Raw genomic sequence first — 24,309 nt, forward strand, 5'->3', positions numbered from 1 at the left:
TCTATATGTAATATTAAAATAACCACTTTTTAATAAATTCATATGGATGTATATACGATACATATACCAAAATACCATTTTTTATAATTTTTATCTGTCTGTCTGTTTGCTCCGGCTAATCTCGAAAACGACTGGAGCGATTTTGACGGAATAATCATTGGCACATAACTGATGTAATAAGGAATAACTTAGGCTACATTTATTTTAGATTTTTATTTTATAACTGCAAACTGACAATAAATATTTGTTAAATTCATCGCGGACGAAGTCGCGAGCACAGCTAGTATTATAATAAAATATGTATAACAGAAATTTCCTCAGGAATGAGAAAATTACTAATAAAATGACTCTCTGTCGACAAATACGGACATCTATTTCTAGGCACATTTATGTCTGTGTAGGTAACAGTCAACTAATACATATACACATTCCTATTTTAAAATAAACTTAAGTAATATACGATAAACCTCTATAAATAATATCTCCACATTTAGTTCGCTTATCGAACCCATCGTCTTGGAACTGAAAGTACTACCAAACCCGGCAAAAGTCCAATCCAAAATTCTTTGCACGTAAAAATTACATTTCACCTAAACAAACATAGCTCACCAAATGTCACTAATGTTATTAATCCACTCAATCCCTAGTACATATTTTATTAATAAAATGAGGCGTCACCATTAATTAATTCTGCACGGCTGATTCTTAACAGTTCACTTTGATAGGGTTCTATGTCGAAGCAAAAACGCCCTTCCGAAGAACTTTTTTCGTTTACATGATAGTCATTAAGGGAATGATCCGGTAGCTTGAACGGATAACTTATGGTCGGCTGTGAAATCTGCATATAAATAGGAATGAGGTTCATATCAGAGGGATTACGGAGGCACTTTCCGTCCGAGGGAAGCATGGCACTGTGCCAGCTACGTGAAGGGTTGACATTAAAAACACAATTATATTTTCATTTCAAAAATAGCCAAAAATCCATAAAAATTTGTAACAGTATATAAAATTTTATTTTATTTATTAGCTAATTATAAAAAAAAAATAATATTGTTTATATGTGTATATATTTTTGTATGTATGTATGTATGTATGTATGTATGTATGTATGTATATATGTATGTATGTATGTATGTATGTATGTATGTATGTATGTATGTATGTAGGTACGTAAATATGCGTGTGTGCGTGTGTGTATGTGTGTGTATGTGTTTGTTTGGTTACTCCACGCTTGTCGTCTGGAAAAGATCGCTGTTTAGCGATAAGGCCGCCTGTTGTACATTTCTTTTCGTGTTTTGTGTTGTAGAATTGCAGACTTCTTTTAATGCGTACAATAAAGAGTAAATTATTAATAAATTAAAAAAAAAATCAATTGGAAATTACATCACAGGTATATGTTACCAAAAATAACAATTATTTATAAAAAATAACAAATTTTTATTCTTTTGAAATAACAAGTCTCATTTAACATAAGTTTTTTTTTTATTTTTCGTTATAACGTAAAGTAATAAAACAAAACGTGTCAAAGCAAATCCTGATATTACTGTTCAGGTCACGTCAAATGGCTTTAGCTAAGTACAAAATATTGTTAGGCGAGAGGTAGTAAAATAAGGACACGTTATGAGGGAACTTATAAGGAAAACATTTCTTTACGACAACCCTTGTGTATGCGCATTATGTAAATGTCATACCTAATTTTAAAGTTATTTAAATAACATGAAAGTTAGTTTTGTCATAACACTTTTTTTAATTCGTTTAGAAATAATTTTATGTTTTAAACTAAATTTATAATAGATTTATTTTCTAAAAAAATGTCTTAAGATTGAATAAACAAGGTTGATTTTAATCAGTACATTTTTAAATAAAATGTACTTTAAATTACGCAAAATTATAATCATACAAGTCTTTTACTAAAATATGTAGTGAAAGTTAAAAGCCATTTCTAAACATTTTCGATCTAGTCGCACGTAGAGTTAATACATTGTCTTTAAATATGGCTATGATCTATACCTACTACTGATCTAAGATTGTAAGTAGATAAGTATTTACATATCAGTAAGTTGTTAAATGTAATTAGTTTAAAACATTTTTGATATGTGACTGTACTTCTGATCCCTTGTGATGGAACAAACGGGCGAGAAGCAAAAATAATTAAAGGGTGGTTTAAAGCAAATTTGATTTCGACGCCTCGATTTTTTGCTCTTTTACTGTACTTCTAGATCTTATTAGTTTAGCTAAGAAATATTTTTCTACTGTTCAACACACTGTTACACGAATAAGTTAACGAATACAAGCTGAAACCAACATGTTTTTTTTTCGAACTAAAACATCAAGTACGTAATATACGAATAATAAATTGCTATGGATGAAAATAATAAGAGTTTTTTCAAGAATATCGTACTAAATTTATATGCTAATAATCAAGTTCATAATTCTGGAGATTGATAAGACGAATATATTTAACCTTTTCTGCAATCATCAAAAACATTTCTATTTAAATCCTACAGCATAATCTCACACAGTTTTCTTATTACATTATCATATCAAAAGATTAGCTAGTCTTCGCGTCTGGAACTGTCAGAGCGAAAGCGTCAACCCTCACCCAATTAGACCATGATAAATGGATCACGAAAAATCTCATCTAAATATTTAATCGAAAATTCCCCTACATGCATTTTAGTTGCATAGGGTAGATGGACGATAGTATTGTTGCAAGCGAAAAACAACTTATTATGCGGGATAAGTGATGATGAGTGAATCCACTCATACGAAAGATAGTAATGATGTGTGAACAATTAATTAATAACGAAATTCGATTTAAATATACGAATACAGTTTTTATAAAGTTATTTAAAGTTATCTATGACTTAATTTGAATACGATTATAAAGAGTAGCTTTTTAATTGCATTTATTTATATTTCGCTAGTTCGAAACCGATTTAGCTATGATATGTGATAAATATCGTATTAATTTAAAACTACATTCCGAGATAAAATATTGTATTTTTAACAATCCAATAAACTGATAAATTCATGTAAATACTGATATTATAATGTACAGAATAAATATTTATTGTAAGAAGTAAGTCATACGCTTCTATTTATTACATTCGTTTTTAAATCAAAATGGTATAATTTTGTTTAACACACTAAAAATATAAATTATTCGTTAAAATTGAAGTAACCAAAGATTATTTCCAAGTATCTACAAAGGCGCATATGTTCAATTTCGTATTCCATAAAGACAAGTGCATACAGTGTCGGCATGCAGTGGGGTGGGTGGCGCCCCTGTTAACCGATGCAAATATTTCTTTCCGACAAAATATTGCTGTGTTAATACCATGCTAAAATGCCGCACAATACCACCCTCTGTGTACTTTTGCTATTGGCTTTTATTATTTCCTTTTATTGACCACGAAAAGGGCGTTCAGTTGTATTTGGATATATTTGTTTATCTTTTGTTATTATATACGTAATTACAAATAGTTGAGATTTTTTGATTTAGTAAAAGTAATGCTTTTAAAAATATCTCTTATCAAGTGTTATTTAATAAATAATATATAATAGACAACATGGTCTTAGTACTGGACTACAACATCCTAAGAAAGAAGTTAATTTAAAAAAAAATATATATATAAATTGCTCCATTCAAATTATAACATACACCAACAATCACTCGTCTTTTTATATTGCTTGTACAGTGTTATATATTTGTAAATAACTGTTTCAAAGTTTTCGTATAGGCAAAGCATTAACAAAGCTTTTACTATCAGTGAGTTTAAAAATTATATAGCCGTATCCGTCGAACTTTATTCTTGTGGAATAATTCTTTTTTTTTATAAAATTGTTTTTGCTTTAGTCATAAAATTTTACGGTTGCACATAAAAAATATTATACAAAAACTATTATAAATAGAAAACGAAAAAGGAATATTGCATTACAGAACTGACGTGTGTCGCCATGCTTATTACTTTAGTGGCAGTTTAATATAACTAAAACTTCTCTACGATTTTACATGACAATAAAAATATTATTATAAAAGAAATATTGTTTTGCTTGACAGTCAACAAAATATTTCTGTTGCCTATATTATAGTATAGTTTACTTATTTATTTCTTCAAAATTAAGAGTTGATCATAAAAAAACTTGAAGATAAAACTAGGCCTTAACCTGGTTTGAAGACTAGACCACGTCTTAAATACAATTCCAGCCGATCTCAATCTTCAATCCATACCTGATTTAGGTTGCTTCTACTAATGGATTTTTCAAATAGTCCGTTGGTGCAGTTGGTTTTACCTGTGTCCGTTGTCGCGTTAATTTTCGTCGCTCGAATAATTGTTTCATTATATGTTGTATCGTGTCGCGTCGCTTTTTATCGTTTATTGTCACAACTAGTAGTGTTCTGTACTTTTTTGGTCTGATTCTTGGACAAAAAAAAACCATTTGAGTAATCACTTTTACTTTTTAGCCGATAATAAAATGGAAGTCGCAGTTAATGTCGAAATATCGAACTCCGCAAAATGAAAATAAAAAACATGGTAAATATTCGGTTTATGAATAGTTTTAGTAATAGAAGTAACCATGTTAATCTAAAATCTTATAAAAGATGTTTGTTTTATGACGATCAGTATTAATTTTTAAAAGTATTAACTGATTATAATGTAGATAAAACCACTTTGATAACGCGTGCATGAGAAAAAAGATTACTAACTAGATCGTAAAACAGAAAAGTTATATTTGGTTAAGGACAAAAAAAAATTGAGTTTTTATTATGCAAAGGAGGTTGTACATAACCGAACTCTATTAACCAATTTATTTCACACTAAATCCACTTTATTATAAAACTCCCCGACTTGGTATAACTTTGGTCCTGAATAATTTTCTAATTCAGGCTCTAAACCGTAGATTTTATTGCCTTTCGGTTTCCCTAATGCCAAATTGCGACGTAAACTTCGCCTTCCTGACCTATTTAGAAGGATATCGTAGGGCACGTTTGAAATTCAGCTTTCTTAAACTTTTGTCCCTCTTCAACTCATAATTAGGGAAAGAGATGGAAGTACAATTTTGCAACCAGCTATGCATTCAGACGAGGTACATTTCACAAGCAAGGTCTCAATACTTAAAGAAAAATAACTATATATAATTACATTCTTTATAAAAATTTAATTTCGATATAATTATTTTTACAATAGGTATTATTATTTTTTATAATAGTATGTATCATAAGTAAAAAAAAAACAAAGGTTTTCTTGGTTTTAGATGCAAAGTAAAAATGACATTTAATATGAAACGTCCTTAAAGGCTGTATTGCGAATGGGTCGCAGGGCGCCTTTAAATCACTTAGGGAGGAGAATGGCAAGTTGCTTGCAAAGTCTGTTTTTGCTCCCAAGTAGCGGGGATGAAGATAAGAAATATATAATATATCTAGTCATTAAAAAACCTACATTAATTTTTAACAACATAACATAGTTATAAATCAATCGTGAAATTGAATTTTGGGAAAAAATCATACGTAGTACAGTTTACTGCACTTTGGAAAAAATGAACTTGTTTACACTTAATTGTTTTTGCTTGTATTTGTTATGCAGGTTAGTGCATGTACAAAACTCAAGATATGTGATATGTGCATTAAGAAAATTCTTAAATGTTTTGTGAGGTCCAAACTAAATATATTAAAAATGTCTTATAGCTATCAGTCGGTCATTTCATTAGGTACAGACTATTGCAGTCCACTGCTGGACATAGGCCTCCCCAAGTTCACGCCAAATATTATAAGCACCTACATAGAATTATTATTGTAGGTTATTTTAATAATTTATTACTTTATATGACGTAATTAAGTAATTCAAGTATTTTTCTTGTATTAAAACATTAAAATCAATAAAAAAATTGTGACAGTCCGGAATTTTAAGATATTTTATTTTTTTAGTCATATTTGTGTTTTTTTATGGCTGTGTGGCTACGGCACTAAAGAATTTAGCCACCCCCTCTCTTCCCGTGGGTGTCGTAAGAGGCGACTAAGGGATAACAAGGTTCCACAACCATCTTGGAACTTAAGAAGCCGACCGATGGCGGGATAACCATCCAACTGCTGGCTTTGAAATACACAGGCCGAAGACGGGCAGCAGCGTCTTTGGTGCGACAAAGCCAGTACTGCGGTCACCAACCCGCCTGCCCAGCGTGGTGACTATGGGCAAAACACATGAGTTCACGTTATTTTTGACGTAAACTTGTGGAGGCCTATGTCCAGCAGTGGACTGTATAGGCTGTAATGATGATGATGTAATGATTTGTGTTTTTTTATGAAAATAAATGAAATATGTTATAAAGTTAGCTGTAGTATTTTTTATGTAGTAAATAATAAACATAAATATCTTATAAGAACACACACAGACACACACACACACACACACACAGACACACACACACACACACACACAAACACACACACACACAGACACACAGACACACAGACACACAGACACACACACACACACACACAGACACACAGACACACAGACACACACACACACACACACACATGGTCGTCTGTTCCTAAGATAAGCAACTTAATGCTTGTGTTATTGGTAACAGCCGACGGTTGTAGCAAATTTTTATTATATTTTATAAATAAATAGATAAATAATACACATATAAATATATTTATGCAAATATTACAACCAGACTCAGGCGGAAATCGAACATGCACCCCGCGGAGTAGAAAACAGGGCCACTACAAACTGCGCCCATGGGCTAGTCAAGTAGTAGTAGTAGTTAGAAGAGAAATACCGCAAAAAAAGCAAAAAGAAAACAATTTTGAATAAAATCGTTGTGCGTCAGTTATAACATAATTTTACGTTTAGAGATTTTATATTCTACTTTTTCACACAGGTGTACGTATATGCAATAACTTTATCGAATAAAAACAAACTTTACTTAGGGGCTATCCATAAATTACGTTACACGTTAGGGGGAAGGGGGTCCGAAGAAGTGTGACATTGTGTGAAAAGAGGTGGGGTGGAGTCCAAAAATTTTGTGATATCGCATTTCAAAATATAATATATCTAATATTTATTTAAATGGAAATAAAAATAATGTTGAAACTGAATTTAATAAATATTAATTTGTAGGTGTAATTTTGCAAAATATGAGATGCCACACTAGATTGGATGGTCTCAAAAATGTGACTATATGAGACAAGGACGGGGGAGGTGTCCAAAATCGTGGAATTCATGTGGCGTAATTTGTGGATGGCCCTTGTTTACAAATTTTGGTATACTATTTGATGTTCAAAACATGATGAACTTATAACAGTGGCAGCTTGCACCAGTTTACGTGACTAATACATTAACCCTCAAGTACTACTGGAATTACTTTCTTAACTATTAAAAATTAAAAAAAGTGTGATTTAGATCACACGACTGAAGTTAAATTTCTTTAGCAATAGGCCTGCACTGTGTCTTCGATATACGAAACACAAATACCTATGAGAATGAAAAAAAAAAAAAAGAATGTGTGCTCGCACCTCTCTCTCTTGCTCCGTTCGCCTCTCCTGATCACACTTTTCGTATCGATATCATCACGGATTCACCAGCTTACTCTCCAAGTCAAGCGTGCGTAAAGAACTTTTACTTCACTAAATTCTTTTTCGCAGTGCTTGAAATATTTAATGTTATCATTGAAATATTTAGTGTTAATGATCATCATAAGCATACAAGCATTACATCAACGAAATGACTTCTTTGACTTAAGAACCGTCGATACGTCTTTTCGAAACAAATACCTAAAGTTCGAATCCCATTCTATATGCAGACGGCACAAAATACGAATCCTTTAGTACACGACTCAAGGAACCGAGCAAAGTTCAATCGTAAAGTTCACCCTCGAGGAATACAGTTGGCAACAAAATTGAATTTAAAATACTTTAATTGTTTTCTAATTTTTGACAAACTTAATTTAGATGTTTAGTGAATTTATTTGAAAGTTTTGAAGTTTAATATTAATAAGTTAAAATGTTTAAAAGATGACACTACAACACTAAGAAATAATCATAAATGAAAACAAATCTCTAAAATTTTAAATACAAATATATTTTTTTTTATCATTTAAAGTTATACAAAATAAACGGGGAATAGGGACAAATACTTGTTATTTGTTTGTCTTTTTTTTTGCCAACTGTACTAGTCAGAAAAAGAAGGAAACAGAATAAAGTTTAGTTTTAATTCTACAGATGCTCACAGTTTTCAGGAATCACTCTTAATGAGATTGGAAGAATTACTCTACATCCTAACGCTTAAATACTTATTCCTAGTTAAGCAAACTGTTTCATTATTAAAATACTGTTCCATTAAAAACAAGAAAAACAAATTATGTCATATATGCTTAAGAGGACATGGTTCAACAAAAGGAATCAATAGAAGGCGACGATGGGCTCAAATTTGAAAGATTGTTAGATTTGTCTGTTTCGTTTTCTGCTGTGAAGGAAAATATCGTGACGATGTTTATAATGTTATGCCAACCCATTGAAGCATCGTGGCGGATTTAGTTATCTTTCTTATCTCTTTTGAAAGAGAAGAGGTTACTGCCCAATTGACAAATGTTCACAGTTTTTAAGTGTACAGTACAATAAAAGTAATGTAAAAATGGATATCCTTTTTACCAGAATTTCAGAAACTATAGATATGTTTTTTGCAGCAGAATTCTTTTTTAAAAATTGTTTCTTAATTACTATTATGAATAGTTTGGAAATTTAATATTTTAATGTCGTAGTATATTTGCACCTTTATAAAAGTGAAACACAAGTAAAGTAACACCCTCGGTCGGTGAAGTTATTTATTGCCTCTACTTTACGGGTAATTAGGTCACCTCCGGACGCTCGGGACTAATTTGTCAAAATCTCTTAGTAACTTTGTCTGAACTTCTCTCATTTCATTAGTTTAGCTTAACAACAGGCAAGCGGCAACATTATGCTGTAACAAAATTATTACGTCTTACTTACTTATGTGTTTTCTAGATATTAAACAAAAGAAGACAATAATTGTCCCGGGCTCCAGTATAATGAGAATCTTGTTTCATGAAAATATAAACAACAAAAAGTCATGCCTCGATGAAAATGTGTATTGCTTACATATATACCCACCATAGCTTACAGCACTAGTTGTTCTATTGCTGTGACCACTGCGAGGACCAATATAGTAATGACATTACAGAGAACGTGTAAACTTGGTACTTTATATTAATAACAATGAAAATTTAATCACGTTTGCCTATCTACATATAAATTAGGTTTTTTATTTACTTTTATTTTGAAACGTCCGTCTAGAGGTCAGGAAAGTTTCAACGACCGCCGCCGATTGCAGTATCGATGCAAGTTCGGATATTATTCACATTCTTGTTTTTGCTCTGGGGTTTACCTTTGTATGTCTTTCGACCTATTACTTGGTGAGCACTTATAGCTGGCAATCTCGATAGTTATAATAAATATTTGAGAATGATCCTCACCTCACAGAGACACGCTGAAATTAAGCTTCACCTCTTTTATGGAATGAGATCTTTACCCAGTTGTAGGAAATCTATAAGATCATTGAGCTTAGTGCATTATTCATATCATTGCTTCATAATTCAGCTTGTAACATCCTACTGCTAAGCACAACCCTCTTTCTCCATGTAAGAGAAGGATTGGAGCTTAATCCACAACGCTCCTCCACAGTGGGTTGGCGGATATATTTCCTACTATGTGTAACAATCGCTATCAGGCGTATATGATAACAACCGGGACAGACAACTTAACGTGCTCTCCGAGGCACAGTGGGGAGACAAGGACAGAAACCCTAACCACGTTTAGCCGCTGCTAGGGCACCACGCGCATACCTTCCACCAGGGTAGAAGCTATGTGATTTTTTTTATTAACTGTTTTAATTATTTTTTATAAAAAATAATTTATTATATTTACGCGTAAGCGTACAATACGTAAAAATATAATATTCTACAATAAAAATCCAACTTAATGCGGGTTTTAGCAATAGGATTAGCTAGGGATTGTATTTTTTGGTTTCCGTATGAGTTTAAAGTTCAGAGATTCATGAAATGTGAATAATGTTACATTTCATTAAATAAAGACAAGTTTTCAGGTTATTTTAATATTTTGTTTATTATTATTTATATTAAATAGCTTATACTTACAGATTTGTAGGGTTGTATAATTTTTAATTTTCCTCCGTTTCGAAAGTTAATTATACACTTTTTTGAACAGTGGAGATTTTAAATTTGTAGATTTGTTATTTTTGTTACCCAGAAAACCATTTTTTTTTCAAATATTTAAGATGTTCAATTAAAAAAAAAACATACTTAAGATTTAGTTGTTAGCTTGTACCTTAGTATTTATTGAGTTTCATTATTTAAATTAATATTTAGTTCTGAAGTCTTGAAATGTAAATATGTTTAATGTTATTATGATTAAAAGAAAGTGTCAATTGAAATAATTTTATGAAATCAAAAAAAAAAAAATAATGCTACAATAATACTTAACGATAAACTTAATAATACTTAACAATAATAATTAGTGATTTGTACTTGTTGTTGTATTTTATGATTAGGTCGAAGAATTAATTCATTTTAAAGCGTGTTCTCACTCTACAACTAGAGCTTGTATACAGTAGTTGACACAACAGAATAACAAATACCTATCGGCGCGTATGTCCCATGTGGCCTTTACGTCAAGTTCGTAATTAGATAACAATCGAGTCCGGCGGCGTGTTCGTGTTCGATCCACTAATGACCACATTGTAGTTAAACCGCTATCTCTTTCCTATCAACAATTCGCTAACACCGTTCACTGTTCCGACATAACAAAAGTACAGATAATTAAAACTGACTGGCCAGTGACATAAAATGTAATTTGCTAATAATGACAAGTCCTAGACGTTTTAGAAAAGTTGGCCATAGTGTTATTCCACACTTGGATTGGGATTCCCCATCGGCAGCAACGGGAACGGTGAAACGAAGAAGATCCTCTTGTCCAGAACAATCGTCGAAAGGACATCTTCTAAAGGATGAGGGCATTTTCGAAGAACAAACTCCATCAGATTCTGGCAGTGGCACATCAAAGAGTTTCGACGAGACCGATAAGTCTGACTCTCTCGTAGAAATAGAAGAAAGGATAACATGTATTATCAATGAAAACAGATCATCTCAAAGCAATTCAGAATCAAGTGATGTAGACATAATAATTGATAGTATTCTACAAAATCCCGTCGACGAGGATTTGTTTGTATCAAACGATTTGTTTAGATGTGATCGTAGCAAAACTTTCATAAAACCACATGACACATTATTAGATAGAAAATGTTTAAATTCAATAGAAAGTGTCCAAAGGACAAAAGATAAGAAACCAAAAACCCCACTGCCTATTAAAAAGCTCAACAAATCGTTAGATATCGGAAAAAGCACTAAAACTACAAATATAGATAGAGTAAATGATAAATCAAGTGTTCTTCCTATTTATAAGAGCACGGTTCGAAGTAACGATATAGAGTTAAGTGGTAATCCTAAGAAAAAAACTTCGAAATTAAAGTTGCCATTTTCACCAGTAAAAGTCATGGACAAACCAAAGTTTTTTCAAGGTAAAACAACTTCACAAGAAGCTAAACCTTCGCCACACTTAGCATCCCCAGTTCGAAGAACAATATCAAATGAATATGTTCGTTTAAAATTTGGTAACGATACAGTTGTTAGACGCACTATTGGTGGAAAATCTATACAAAAGATCACACCGAAAATTCAATCGATTATCCCGGAAAGTCCAATTGATAACGAAGATCCATTTTTAAATTTAAGCCCTAATAAAAAGTACACAGTTACGATTAATAATAAAGTAAGATGTGACAAGGACAACTATGTTATATTTGATCCTAAAACTGGTTTTAAAATAGATGAGACAACTAAGCAAATACCTCCTAAAGCCGGTGAAAAATCGCGGATTCCTTTAAAATCTCCAAGTGGTGATAAGGCTATAGTTACAAGAAAATCAGTTAATGTTAGTGATACGGATAGTGGTATACTGTCTCCTAATTCTCCTGGTGAAGCGAGTGAAAAAGTGCCCACGTATTATGTTAATGTTGCTGTTTTTAGTGAAACAGCAAAAAAATCTACTTCAGAGCTGGACATCCAAATACTAGATCCAGCTATCGCGAAAAAAGCAACTGAGCAAATAAGGGTGAGTTAAATTTTATTAATTATTATAACTATTAAAAATATCAGTATGTACACCGATTACGCCGAGATTTCTGATCAAATTTACGTGATCCTTTTTTTTTAAAAAGCTTTTCTTACTGCACGTAAAATATATTCAGTTTTATTTTAAATTCTAAAATTTAATTTTCTATGTATATGTAAAAATATTGTATATGTTATTAAATAAGGAGAAATTGAACTCTATAATCGAAATCGTGCTTATTATTTTATTCAGAATTTTTTAATAAATAATGTAAGCTTATAAACATTTAGATGATAAAGATATCTCTTCAATTGAAGATTCGGACATTTTTTTAGAATTGAATTGATGCATAGTTTGCATTATGATTATACTTATTTCATTTGAAAGGAGTAATGTTCAGTTGTGTTGCGAAATAAGTATTGTTGTAAAACTAGTAACGCTATCTAACATCAAACATCACAACAAACAATTACTACTATTACTACCATTAGCGCCATCTATGTTTCAGTAGTTGCAAAAAATAAAAAACATTTAACACAATAAATATGTTATTTACATTTTTTAAATGGAGATATTGACGTTTATAGATCTACCAATGTTATTAAAATAAAATTTTAGGTTGTTAAACAAAAATTAAAATCTATTAAAATATTACTGATTAGCGCCATCTGTCGAAATTTTGTTACCTTAAGACCACTTTTCTTTGCAAACATACGTAATTTTACTACTCTCCTCTAGATGGCGTAATGGTCGATAATAGACAATGCTTAATAAAGTACTTTACAAATTCCCCTTCGTTAGTTGAATGCTTCCCATTTCGTAGTTTCATATATCACTCTACACCGGTCCATTATTTGGGAGCAATCGTGCAGTTAATTTCCAAATGGGTCCATTTAACGCAAATAACGAACTAAAGGCGCGTACTTCACTCACTTTTTAATGATCGTATTTACGTTTATGCAAGCAATTAATATATGACTGAAAATAATTCAACTTTTGATTCGACTGTAGATACCTACGATTAATTCGTATTATTTTTTGTAACATTTATTCAGTTGATGGAATAAAGTATTGATACTTTTGAACACTTTTTAATACCTAATACAAATTTTAGAATACAAAATTATCCCGAAATAAGTTTACCCATTCACTGTCTATTTACGAGAAATCTTACATGACTACATACAAACAGATTTTAAACATAACTCTCCTTTTAGGTTTCAGCGCATTTAACTTAACGTATTTCGAACCTAAATATTCTTAAATTTTTTGTAATAGGTACCTATAAGTAAAACAAGTTTTACTTATATTTTGAATATATTTTGATGATACTTACTTATGGCAAGTTTTGTCACTATAGTTATTATTAGCTGGCTATGAAACATCACATAGGTTTAACATAATAAACCTATGGAAATCTTAAGCAGAAGCCATAAATGTCATAGTGGGTTTAGCATTACTTAAGCATCGGACAGTCATTATTAAAAACCGTAGACGCTAATATGATAGAATTAAATATTAGGTTGCTTACTAAATTATTTTATACATCATAATTATAAATTAAGCCAGACGTATTATTTCATTCAACCGGATTTTACCCTGCATCTGCAATTGATTCATATATACCAGTTCTCACACTTATTCTGCTCGCACTTTCATTCTTATATAATCAATAAAATTCTTCATGCTTAATCTCTCTAATATCCATCATCTTTCTCTCGAAGGTTGGGTTACCATCTATAATAAGGTAAGCTTCGCTTATCTTTATTTTGGGTAAAGGCTTAATAAAGTATATTTTCAAATTACCTACTGAAGTTCCCGAGTAGAAATTTTTTCGTGTTCCTTAGCAGAACCGGACCGGGCATACCCGATCTGGACCGGATAACGCAGAAGATTTGTCTGGACCTGATCAGGATAGAATGAAATTTCCTGATCGGGTCCAGATCAATCATCTGCGTTACATACCTTGCCTGGTTCGGGTCGAGTATGCCCGGTCCGGTCTTTTTAAAAAACACTAATGTATATTCTTGAATAAATTATTTAATAAAAAAAAGTGAATTGATATTATAAATATGTTACTTAACATAATTATTAATTATATTTATTTCCGACTTTCGGTTTATTTTGTCCAAAGTATTATTTATTTTTGTTTTTACTTTAAATATCAATTATTTTTATTTATTTTTATATTATTAATTAATTATTATCATAAATTAATTTTACTTATTAACTTCTATTCATTAACTACTAATTGTGTAGAAATGGACTCCCTGCTAGACTGTCCTGATAACTGTGTACATATATACTAAGTGCACATAAAAACATCGATAGCGCGATTCAGGTTCAGTTCGCGTAATTTCTTTCAGGCTATCCTGATCTGGACCGGACCGGGTTGATGCAGTTATGTCTTACCATACTTGATTATATTTTATATCAGGCTGTCCTAATCTGGACCGGACCGGGTCCTGATCCAGTATGCCTTACCATACTTGATTATATTTTACATCAGGCTGTCCTTATCTGGACCAGACATAGTCCTGATAGAGCTTGTCGGATCTGGCATGCCTCATTCTATCCTGATCCGGTCCAGATACATGATCTGGTCGAGCCTGACTTTTTTTATAGTCGGCTTAATTTACCAAGCAGGCTTACTGTTGTTATATTGATCATTGAGCGTGTATGAGAGAGTGCAGTAGTGTAACAGAGTAACAACATTTATTATGTTATGTGCGATCGACACGCAAATTACATACGATGCAAGACGATGAGAATCCACTGCCTTATTACTGAGAATTCGCGGTTCGAATACGTGATTTATACGTGTCTCGGGAAAATGCAGTAAGGCTAACCACACACTGACAATATACTTTTAGACTCTTACGATCACATACTCTCATTAGTAAACCTGAATGAATGAAACTACAGTAAGACATAAATATAAACATGATATATAAACAAAGATACTAAAAATAATAATATGTTGTGAATGAAGGAATGGTGTATACTATTTTCATCAAAGAATTATTGTAAGGAATAAAAAAACCGTCAGCGTCTGACCACGTCCTAATTTTACTAGGCAATCACAGGACTGTGGATTTATAGTTTTAGTGATAAATCTCCTGTGGTATTATAATGCATATTTAACATGGTCAGGCATGGTCATTTTGAGCCCGTGGATGAATATTAAAAAAAAAGAAACTACAGTAAGAATTTGAACAGTTCCGTCTTTCGACATTAACATAAAATAAACAACATTACAAGTTACACAATTATTAACTCTTAATTAAAATTTACAATTTAATTTAATAGCTTACAAGCACAAATTTACAAATTTGTGTTCATTTTATCAACAATAGTTGTAAGCAATATTTTTTTTTAAAGTGTACATACTCAAAACTAAGGAAACGTTTTATTGTATGACTTTTGTGTGTATTGTTATTATTAGATTTGATGTAATTTTCCAGTCCATATGTAATATTAGGTTTTTAATTATTTACATTATTAATGTTGATTTAATTCAATCGTTAGCTCCAATGATCTAGAATTATATGTGTCTGATTTATTCCTACAATTATAAACGCAAAGAAGGTTGCATAACTATTGATATCCTTATGCATGTGTCAGTCAATGAAAATAAAAGAGGACATGTGGAACATATTACGGGACAGTGTTTTTAAAGAATATCTGTGTTTTAGTTGTCTTTAAACAATCGCCAAAACTTGTCAAACATCTGTACATATAACCTAAACAAATATTTGTCGTGTCTCTGGCTCGAAAGACTAGAAAACACTATTTATTGTACATAATAAATATATATTTAACTGGGGTAGGCAAAGCAGGAAATATCATGCTCTAATCTGGTGCAGCCCGACATACTGTTTTACAGGCGTCTATAGGCCACGATAATCGCTTACCATCGGGTGAGCCACACAGTTGTTTGTTGACCTAGTTATCATTTCATCATCATCATTCCAGCCTATTGCAGTCCACTGCTGGACATAGGCCTCCACAAGTTCGCGCCAAAAATGCATGAACCCATGTGTATTGCCCATAGTCACACCGCTGGGCAGGCGGGTTGGTGACCGCAGAGCTGGCTTTGTCGTACCGAAGACGCTGCTGCCCGTCTTCGGCCTGTGTGTTTCTAGGCCAGCGATTAGGTGGTTATCCCGCCATCGGTTGGCTTCTTAAGTTCCAAGGTGGTAGTGGAATCTTGTAATCCCTTAGTCGCCTCTTACGACACCCACGGGAAGAGAGGGGGTGGCTAAATTCTTTGGTGCCGTAGCCCACACAGCACCCGTGTGCTGTGTGGGACCTAGTTATATATTTAAAAAAACACAATTTCAAGAGTCTTTTTTTATTATGTTAAATTTTTTTAAATATATTATTCATAAATATTGTATTTACCAACCCATCCTCGTTACAAGGTTAACAATATGAAAAAAAATAATTAAATTGAAACTTAGATTTACATTAAAAATAATTCCGTTCCACAAGCAGTGTAAGCGCCGCGGAGCAAACACTCAACATGAGTAGAGGAGGACCTCTCGAGGGCCCTCGTACTAACGTGTGAAGGTTTTTAATCACAAGTGAGTTCTGAAATGTTTCATTTCGTATTCACGTGAGAAACAAATGTTTCAACAATTGAAGGGTGATACGTCACAGTTTTGTTAAGAAGGCTAAGAGCTGCAAGATTTGTATTAATCTTTTTGATTACACATACATCTTTAGGTACTGACATTGTGGCAAAGAATGAGAAGGAATGGGACAATAAGATAAATTATTGCCCATTATCTTCGAGTCAATAAAAAGTAAAATCATATAAATACTTTATCAGTCATCATCAGTTCAGCCTATTGCACTCTACTGCTGGACATAGGCCTCCACAAGTTCACGCCAGACGTTCCGGTTTTCCGCAATCTTCATCCAGCCTACACCGGCAATCTTACGTAGATCGTCGGTCCAACGGGCCGGAGGACGACCCACACTGCGTTTGCCAAGACGCGGTCTCCACTCCAAGACCCGTTTGCTCCAACGACCATCGGTCCTGCGACACAGATGACCAGCCCACTGCTACTTCAACCTGCTAATTCTGTGGGCTATGTCGATTACTTTCGTTCTCTCGCGGATAGTCTCATTTCTATTCCTATCTTTGAGACAAACCCCAAGCATAGCTTAAACGCTAGACACTTACATTTTTAGTTATTTGGAGAAAAGTCACGTATAACTGAAGTCAATTAATCGACCTAGGCACACCGGTATTGGTGTTTTCAAGAACGAAATAATAATACAACTCAACTAAAACAGACAATACTTTAGACAATTTCGCTATTTTATAACGACCATTATCAAATATTTATTTATAGCAAGTAGGCTGAATGTGCTCTCCGAGGCAGAATGATAAGACCCTCAAGGACAAATACCCATTACTAGATAAATATTTATTGTAAAGGAGTTTTAGTTGCACTAACATAATAACATTTTTTCCCTATGTTTCGATAAATAAATAAATAAAAGAGAGATAAATGCGTCTCAGTGCATTCTAAGAATTATAATGCTGTTCGAAGATTTCAGCGAATCCGAAAAAAATCCTTCTTTGATATGAAAATGTGGTTTTTATTTACATTTAAATGCAGATATAACTAGACTTAGACTTGTATTCAGTCGTCACAATTTCTAAAACAAGTAAGTTAGTGTAACGTAAGTGTAAATATATTTTACTATTTCATATTTTACTTATTTTACATAAATTATCATTTAAAGATACCCTTGATATTATACTTTGATACATTATTCTTGACTAAAGAGTGGTATTGAAGTGTTGAGGTTATTTATTTAAAATTTTTGTTTGTAATACAATAATACATATTATTATAAGTTTAAAGCTACCCAGTTTTAACTGGATACAAGTAACGGGATTATTATTATTAATATTAATGCTGTAAACAATCCCTTTACAAATCTTGAGTCTAAGGAGACCTTTCGAAAGCTCCTTACATTTAGGGGAAACGTTTTCATACTTCAAAGGAGAAAAGCGAGTTTTAGGAGAAATTTATTGAATTAATGTTACTTTGAACTAAGGAATTAGTGTCCATAAACTAAGCCTTAGTTAGGTAACCAGTGCTTTATTAAGTTCATGATGGTCGGTGATCAAAGACGAAGATATTGTTATTTATATTTAGTAGAAAATTTAGTAACTAAGAATATAAAAACGAAGGTCAGAATCTTTGTACGCATTTCAATTAATATATTGAAAAGCGTGAATAAGTCACGTAATTTTTACCTCTTAATAATAATACACTTGATAGTAGCAAATATAAACTGCACCGCGCCAACGAATTTGGGTTCAATGCATCTGAAAAATAATCGTGCATAAAATCCGGATGTTAGTTAAAAAAAAGTACGTAAGATATTCTATTTCAATTTACTTTGTAACTTCTAAGTATGTTACAAACTTTATTTTAAAATAATTAGTGACAGTATTTTAGTTAAGCATTAAATAAACGATGTGATGAGAAATAGTTTACTACAAAGTAAGGCGTTGGTGTTGTTCCTTTTATACATGTTTTTATTCTGGAGCAGCTTTAAAAGCAAGCATGAATACGTACCTTCATAAATGAACAGAATATACGCTATGTATTGTTTTAATATTTATCTGTTATTATTGCTCATCTCCAGATCATCACTATTTGTAGAGGTTGTATACATTTTTAAGGTTATAAATCTTAAAATCTCGATAGTAAAAATAAGATATCACCTTAAACATATCCACCTTTTTTTTGAAGTCGGTTAGAGAGGGGCTGGTGTCTAACCCAGCACCAGCAGTGTTGTTACTCCGCTCACGCGCCAGACTTGTAACCTAATTACTGACGGAGTTGTTACTGATTGAGACGGGGGAATTAAAACGAATTCGTACTCAAAACCAACGTTAAGTTTACAACTCTCATAGAAAAATAATTAATAGAATTAGGATTTATAATGGTGTCAAAAAAAATGGTGTCAAAATAAAATAAAATTTGTATCTACACATATAATATAATTGTGAACGATCGATGTCTGTAGATGAGCTATTTTAGTGAGAATAAAATGGTAAGAAGAATGAGCGAAATTTAAGCCTTTGAAAATTATTTTAATCTTTTTAATCTGTTTATAAGTGACAAACACGCTTTATTTGTAACAAAAATTCAAACGATAACCAAATAAATTATAAACTGACTAGATCACGTCATAGTAACACTATGTACAGTATCGAGATGGAATACTAAGTAGTTTTTTTAACAAAAGGTATCGCGGTAAAGCAAAGTAAAAATGTAAGTAAGGTTTTCTTATATATAATGCAATGTGATTGTTTCGTAACGTTTTTATACATTTAAATGTAGTACTTAAGTACTAGTACGTAATAGTACTAAGGTAGTATTTACTCACTATCATTTAATGTATATGACAAAATAATACGTTAGCAAAAGCATCCAACGAACCATTTTTTTAAATATTACATATCATATACACTTGGTTTGACAAGATAAAGTATCACAATGTCATAATTTAGAACAATATAACTATAGTGGCTATTCTTCGTAGAGTCTCTCAGATAGCTTGAAGCAAACAATCGTTATGTTCCTATTTAATCCATAGCTTGGTAGAGTATGGATTCTCTTTAATAAAATTAATTGAGTGTTACTGCAAGAGTTGTATCAAACAGTTCTCAGTCATAAAATCACGTTCTATCAATCAAAAAATATTTGAACCAACTGTATATTACTAATTTGGTTTATGAATATTTTATCGTTTTTATTTAAATTAATTTTTAATATATAAATCAATATCAAATACCATTTTTATATAATTATAGTAGTTTGTAGTATCAATGTTTCAATACAAAAATAGATCGTGATTTGTTAGGCTACTCACGCATCGAACCCGTAACCCAATTATTGTTTGCGGGCTGATTGTAACAAGGAAATTAAAATATATCGGAATTAACTCTAAATCTGTTAATAATAAATAATTAGTTTCCTATTACAAATTTAAAATACGTCATGATATGAGATTGATTTGTATTCAGGAAATATATCCGCTAAAAATTGGTTCTAAAAATTAACCATATATGGACTAAATTTATTTATAAGGAAAGCCTATAAACTTCCCATTGCTGGGCAAAAACCTTGTTATTCTGTACGGGAGAGAGTTTGGAAAAAAACATATCACGCAGTTCAACTGCGGACTGTTTTCTTACCATGAAGCGATCGTAATCACGGGATAATATTAAAAATGCGTTAGATATTGTATGTTTATAAATATCGATGTAAATCGAATTAAGTGACGGTAATAAAATATGTTCAAATTCAAACATTTTGTTTTAGGACATTTTTGGATAAATTGTTTAAAGATCAAACACTAATATATGATACCTATACATTGATATGAAATTAAGACCTTAATATTGTAAAATGTGATTCATAAAATCCTGCGTTATAAAAATGTTCTATACATAGTTTTCTGCAGGGTTAGTGTACTCCTCAAATCAGTTGATAATTTGGGTTGTAATGATTATGAAATATAAATTGTAAACTGTATCAACAAACTTACTTTCTATTAAAAAAGAGTATTCAAAGTTGAATTAGTAGATCCAAAGATTATTGCGTTCAAGTAAGAAAATATTAAGCTTATCTCCTTATACATTTATTGCGTTTCCTTTTAAATAATATCACGAGGAAACGTAAAATAAAAAATTAAAAGTTATTAGAATTATTTTATAAATAAAATTAAATAGAAGAGTTTTATGAGAAATTTAAAATAAACGATCGGAGGTTATTTTTAGATAGTTTTAGGGGAAATGATAGAGCCAACGTCGTTTATTTTAACCGAGTTTTGCTACGCTGTGCACGTTCCCTGCCTTAATCTAATCAATGACAGACTTGTTACCGACCGAATAAAAAAAAAAATTCTTTTTTAAAAGTCGCCTGCTAGTACAAATTTGAAAAAAATAACTTCATACGACGGAAAAGGTTTTACAGAAAGTTATTTTAACCATATATTTGACTTTTCTCGACTATTTAATAGAAAAAGGGAACCCTGGAATAGATAAGGAAGCCCTGTGTTGTAATAACAAATACTTTAACAAAAACTTTACTTTAAAGAAAATATCATGCAATAAAATATTTTTACTATCCACAAGCAAATTAAGAGAATGTAGTCGTCAATATTTTAAGGTTTTACGTATCTTCGGCTGCTTATTATAGCTTTGAGCTCTTGACTTCAATCGCGTGGATCTAAAGTTTGTACATGGTCCGTTTTATTATTTTAAAATATTGTTTATGTCAATCAATGATATGGTAATATTCTCTCAGCAAAAAAGTATTTGAAATTAGTCCTATAGTATTTATGATCATCCATCACAGAAAAACAAGAAATTAAACCTTTTCTCTTTATAAAATGACTAGCGACCCGCCCCGGCCTCGCACAGTTACAAAAACTATCAGTGTTCCTCTACTATATCATGCATGTATTATACATATAAACTTTCCTCTGGAATCACTTTATTTACTTAAGAAAACCACAGCAAAATCCGTTGTGTATTTTTAAAGATCTAAGCATACAGACAGCGGAAAGCGACTATGTTTTATACTATGTAATTATTATAGGTATACAAGTACGTAACTATTATTTGTTAAGGCTGCGCGAATTATATATATATATATATATATATATATATATATATATATATAAAATAATATTATCGTCACAAATTATTTCCCGCGAATTAATATACATGTACGTGATAGTTAAAGTAATTTGTGTCATCATTATAGGCTTTCCGCGTAATTTATTAGCTGATTTTGTATCATTAATTTTAAGCGAATGTAAAATATGTGACCACTCTTTAATTGATAAGCCACAACATATGCGAATACTACAAATATATTTTATGTAGTAGAAATTTATTTATGTTATGTCAATGTTTTATCGAATTTTATTCGAGCTGACCGAGTTGTATGAAGCTTCTAGTGCATGAATTCGGATCTAGTTCAAATTCAGTTCTGGCTGATACTGTCAGCTTTATTCTCAATCCTCTCAAATCTCAGTATAATATTTGGCACCTGTAGACTGAGATGCAAAATTTTCTGGAATTCAATATCACAGGTTCAGCTATCTAGTGTTCCAATGTCTTTTTCTAATATAGTAAAAAATTTGGGTGTAATAATGTATTGTAACATGACCCGTTTGGCTCATATAAACGAGGTTAGCAAACGTATGTATCTTTTTAAAGTTATTATTATATAAATATGTATATAATATGTATGTGTAGTGTATGATATTATGCATATTATTTAATTCGCTCTTTATTTTCAAGTAACTATACATTATCTACATTATAACAATTTCTTAGCCTGTTATTATAACACTAGTTCTCACTATCATAGGTTCGCTGGAAGAGATCTCTGCTAGAGATAAGTCCACCGTTGCTAATACGAGTAAATTTGTATACCAATAATTATACAAAAATTTTGAGTGAGTGAAAGAATAAAGTATAACAATCTATATACATATAATAAAATGGTAGGAAAGTCATAACTGTACATTGAATGTTTTTTTAAAAGAATACTTGGGGTGTGATCTACAATCGATACCGAATCCAAAAATATAGTTTTTAGATTTTTTGTCTGTTTGTCTGTATGTATGTCCGGGATAAAATCAAAAAGTACTGCATGGATTTACTTCAAATTTGGCACGAATATTATTAAGAAGTTGGGTCAACACATAGGCTAAATATTATCATGCTATCACCTAAACGGGAACGAGCAGTAAACCTTTATTTCCTCAACGCATTCTGTAACAACGTGTAATCTAACGACGCATATTTGAATGTTGTTGTTAATATCCATGCTATATAAGCTAGCTTCTAACTAAGCCGATAAACATAATTAAATGAATATAAGTAGACAAGACAATTTTAAAGCAGCGCCATCTATCAGATTTTTCTGTAGATATGAAATGTAAAGAAGAAACGGGTAAAAGAATGTTATTTTAAAAGGTATAATCGTAGGTATTTTTGGTGCTGTATAGCGTTCACGCAGACGATGTCGCGGGCAGCAGCTAGTATATAATATTAATACATACAACATAATGGCACAATCATGTGTATGATTAATATTATATACTAGCATTATGTACTTATATTATAAATTGTAGCTCTAACGCAAATTATGATTATTTACCTAACTATTTCGTACTCCAATAATTATTTAATATTCTATGGTGCTATCAAGCTTCTTCCGGCCAAATCTTGGACCCTAAGAGCCTATTTTTCGATTGAACGAGGGTGCATCCACTTTGTTATTAAGAATCCCTTCTGTGTACCGCAAAATAACGTAAAATGGGTCTTGATGTCTTCGGATCAATATCAGTTTTGAACTTATAAACGTTCGACTTCGTTTAATTTTAATGTATTAAAATATTTAAGCGTTTTATTATTCCTCTGCTAAATATTCGTGGTAAAATTTGAGGAAAATGAAATTTGAAGATTGAGATTTCTAACAAGTGAGCTGAATTGAAATAAGTGAATATGCAGGAAAAACATTTAAAGATTTACATACACCGTATGTACCATTATGTAGCCATATAATAATAATAATAATAATAATAATAATAATAATAAAGACGTTTATTTACCAAGCATAAAAAAAAACAAAAGATTTCTTAGTCTAATTTACAGAGATTTTACAAAAAAAATGCTGGTGAAAAGGTCGTAGACTCAGCTTATAGCTGCTTTTCAGTCCGCACCTTTACAAATGCTGCCAGCACAGGACGTTAGATTTACATTTAAAAACTAGATACAGTAACATATATAGATAGCATTAACAAAGTATATGAAAATAGTATTTAATAATAAAAAAAACCAAGATTAATAAATGAAGTATGTTGCCGAAGGTATAAGTAGGCAAAATGGCGAGCCACGTGAGATACACATATGTACCATTATGTGAAAGTTGAGGAATTTTTCACAAATTTTACTCGTAAAAAATAGAAATCTCAAAGCATAGCAAAAAATATTAAGGTTCAATATTGAAACGCGTAGACTATAGCGTTTTATATTC

The 24,309-nt window shown here is 31.5% G+C and overlaps 1 protein-coding gene across 1 annotated transcript in view; it reads left to right on the top strand.

Annotated features, from left to right (window-relative positions):
* The first annotated feature begins 10,906 nt into the window (after positions 1-10,906).
* Positions 10,907-24,309, top strand: part of LOC123665215 (protein sickie) — a 221,874-nt gene continuing 208,471 nt past the window's right edge. The window contains 1 exon segment of the mRNA XM_045599553.1: positions 10,907-12,214. Within this exon segment, the coding sequence (XP_045455509.1) occupies positions 10,907-12,214 (1,308 nt within the window).

This window comes from Melitaea cinxia, chromosome 2 (genome assembly GCF_905220565.1).
Source record: "Melitaea cinxia chromosome 2, ilMelCinx1.1, whole genome shotgun sequence".
Taxonomy (NCBI): domain Eukaryota; kingdom Metazoa; phylum Arthropoda; class Insecta; order Lepidoptera; family Nymphalidae; genus Melitaea; species Melitaea cinxia.